General features: G+C 66.7%; 1 protein-coding gene across 1 annotated transcript; it reads right to left on the reverse strand.

Moving 5' to 3' along the window:
- Positions 1 to 1,222: 1,222 nt before the first annotated feature.
- Positions 1,223 to 3,242, reverse strand: GPR61 (G protein-coupled receptor 61). The gene has a single exon (XM_063418412.1). It carries the CDS (start codon positions 2,522 to 2,524, stop codon positions 1,223 to 1,225), a length of 1,302 nt encoding a protein of 433 aa, XP_063274482.1. The 5' UTR covers positions 2,525 to 3,242.

Here is a 3,242-nt window from a genome sequence, read left to right on the forward strand (position 1 = left end):
GACTGGGGCTGGGATCGGGACCGGGGCTGGGATCGGGGCCGGGATCGGGATCGGGGCCGCAACTGCCTCGGCCCGGGCGGCTCCTGAGGCGGCGCCGGATTTCCGGTTCTCCGCCGCAGGGCACGCCGGGAAATGAAGTCCGGCGGGAAGATGGTGTGAGTACTTCCGCCCCGATAGAGCGGGGCATGATGGGAGGAAACATCCTCTTCCGCCACGTTAGAGCGGAGTATGATGGGGGGGAAAGCGCTTTACTTCCGCCTCGATAGAGCGAGACGTGATGGGAAATAATCTACTTCCGGCTCTGTTTGGAGGGCATGATGGGAGTTGTAGTCCTCGCGGGGGTCGGTAGTGGCCGTGGCTGCCCCAGACCCCCAGCCCCCGCCTGCCCCCCCAGCCCGCCCTCACGAAGGGGATCCAGGCTCCGCACCCCCAGAGCACCGGGCCTCGGCTCCGCGGCTGCGGGGCGGGCTCGGGGGAATGGGAGCTGGTCTCCGGGCCTGAGCAGGGGTCTCAAGGCCATGGGGGGATGGAGGGGACCCCCTCCACAGGCAGCCCCCCTCCCCGGCTGTAGAGGGGCAACCCCTCCTAGGGAGACCCCAAACATGAGCCCCACACTGTTATCCCTGGCCCATTGCTGGGCTTGTGCACCCCAACTGCAGCCCCCAACCGCGGCAGTGTCCCGGGACCCCCGATCCCCGCAGTGGTGGCACTGCTGACCCCCCACCGCACCAACCCAACGGGGGTCGTGGGACCTCCCCCACCTGGTCACCCGCAATGGCAACAACGAGGACCCTCCCACACCCCGATGAGCAGGGTGGGATCCGCGATCCCCCACGGCAATAAGGACCCCACACACATCAGCAAGAGTCATAGGATCCCCAATCCCCCGCTGTGGTGACAGAGACCCCCCAAACCCCAACGGGTGCTGTGGGACCTCAAATCCCCCACAGCAATGAGAATCACTCCCACTCCATCCAGTGCCATGGGACCCCCAACTCCCTATGGCTGCAGCACAGAGCCCCCACCCCATCACCCCTGTGGGTGATGTGGGACCCCCAATTCCCTGTGGCTGCAGGGAGGACCCCCCAACCCCCATGGCAATGTGGTGTCCCCAGCACTGTGGGACCTCCAACCCTTGATAGCGGTGACGAATCCCCCCCCAACAAGTCACTATGAGCATCTCTCTCCCCTCACAGCCACATTTACCCCAAACCCCCAAACGCTACAGCCCCGCCTTGGCAGAGCCCGCCACGGGCACGAACACCCCGCTGCCCCCGCCCCACTCCATCCCCTCCGCCGCCTCCTCCTCAATCTGCCCCGGGATGCGGAAATCCACGGGGGGCAGGTTCCGCTGCGGGCTGGGGGGCTCTGGTGGGCGCCCAGTGCTCTGGAGGAACTGTAGGAAGTTCTCCTCGATGGAGCCCTCACGGCTTGGCAGCCGCAGGTCCTCCTCGGGGGGCTGCTTGAAGAAGCAGGTGAGGAGCCGGCCGAGCTCCCCGCGGATCTGCCGGTTGAGGCAGCCGTAGAAGAAGGGGTTGGAGGTGAAGCAGCAGAACCCCAGCCAGGTGACCACAGTCTCAGCTGCCGGCCCGGCTAAGGGCCGAGTGCTCAGCGCTGTGTACACCTGGAAGGAGAAGTAGGGCAACCAGCAGAAGAGGAACTGGCCACCCACGGCCAGCAGCACGGCGGCCGCCTTGCCCCCGCCAAACATCCTCTGCGGGGTGGTCCGCGGAGCCCCCGAGGTGGTGACCATGGTGGAGCGGCTGCTGAGGGACACCGAGCGCCGGCGCGGCGTCTCCAGCCAGGTGGGCGGCGGGCCGTGGTGCATGGCTGCCACCCGCGCCACCTTGAACATGCCGCAGTAGACCACGACGATGATGAGGAGGGGCAGGACGAAGTAGAAGGCGGCGAAGAAGACCACGAAGACCTTGCAGGATGGCCCGCGGCTCCACTGCAAGGAGCAGCCGTGAGCGCCAGGCGCCGGTGGGCGGTCGGGGGACAACCAGCCCAGCACGGGCACTAGCGAGGTGGCCACAGCCTTGAGCCACACTCCAGCCAGCACTCCGGCCACCAGCCCCGCGGTCATCCGCACCTCGTAGCGCAGCGGGTGCACCACGTAGTAGTAGCGCTCCACATTGACGGTGGAGATGGAGAGGATGCACATGGAGGTGAGGCACACGCTGAGGAACAGGTACACGCGGCACACGGCCTCGCCCAGCCCCGGGCTCTCGAACACGGCGGAGCCCGACAGCATCTCCAGCGGCATCAGCGTGAGGGCGGCCAGGAAATCCACCAGGCACAGGTGGAACACGAAGACGAACTTGCGAAGCGCCGGCGTCTTTGCGATGACCGTCATGACGGCGGCGTTGCCCACAATGGCCGTGAGGTCCAGCAGCACCATGAAGAACAGCCCCACAGACTTGGAGGCCACGTCCTTGGGCTTGGCCTCGGCAGTGCTGTTGGGGGGCCGGGACCCCCCTCTAGAGCCATTCCAGCCCCACGGGGAGGGCAGGAAAGGCTCCATCCTGTGCCGCCGGCCTGGCGGCAAGTACGGCACGGACGGGCATCGCCAGAGGTCACATCCTCGGTGGTCCAGGCTGGGGGGGCCGCTGCGGGGGTGGCACTCAGAGTACCCAAAGGTGCCCCCCAGCCCCACTCATGTCCCCGCTGCTCAGCGAGGGGGTACCTGGGGGAGGTGGAGCTGTCACTGGAGGGGACAGGACCCTGGAGGACCCCTGAGTGCTGAGCAGGACCCCCAGCTGCAGCCCCCCCAGTAGCTGGGGTGAAGGTGGAGCTGTCATGGGGGAAAGACCCTGGGGGGAACCCTGAGAGCCCAGGGGAGCTCACGGGTGACCTCTGACAGCCGTGGCAGGGGGCGCAGCTGTGTGGGGGGGAATGTGGAGGTGTCATGAGGGGACACAACCCTGGGGGGACCCCTGAGAGCTGACCCGGACTCCCACCGGCATCCCACAGTACCTGGGGGCAGGTGGAGCTGTCAGAAGAGGGAGAAGACCCTGAGGGAGCCCCTGAGAGCCATGGTGGCATCACAGCCGACCCCTGAGAGACACGGGGTGGGTCTCAGCCCAGTTGTGACCCCCATCCACAGCCCTCAGGCACCTGGGGGAAGGTAGAGCTGCAAAAGGGGATGGGGAGCTCTGGGGGACACCTGAGATTTCAGGGAGGGTTCAGCACAGCTGTGACCCCACACACATAATCCCCATCACCCCCTATCTATCTCCACA

The sequence above is a fragment of the Prinia subflava genome, chromosome 23 (genome assembly GCF_021018805.1).
Source record: "Prinia subflava isolate CZ2003 ecotype Zambia chromosome 23, Cam_Psub_1.2, whole genome shotgun sequence".
NCBI classification, from domain to species: Eukaryota; Metazoa; Chordata; class Aves; order Passeriformes; family Cisticolidae; genus Prinia; species Prinia subflava.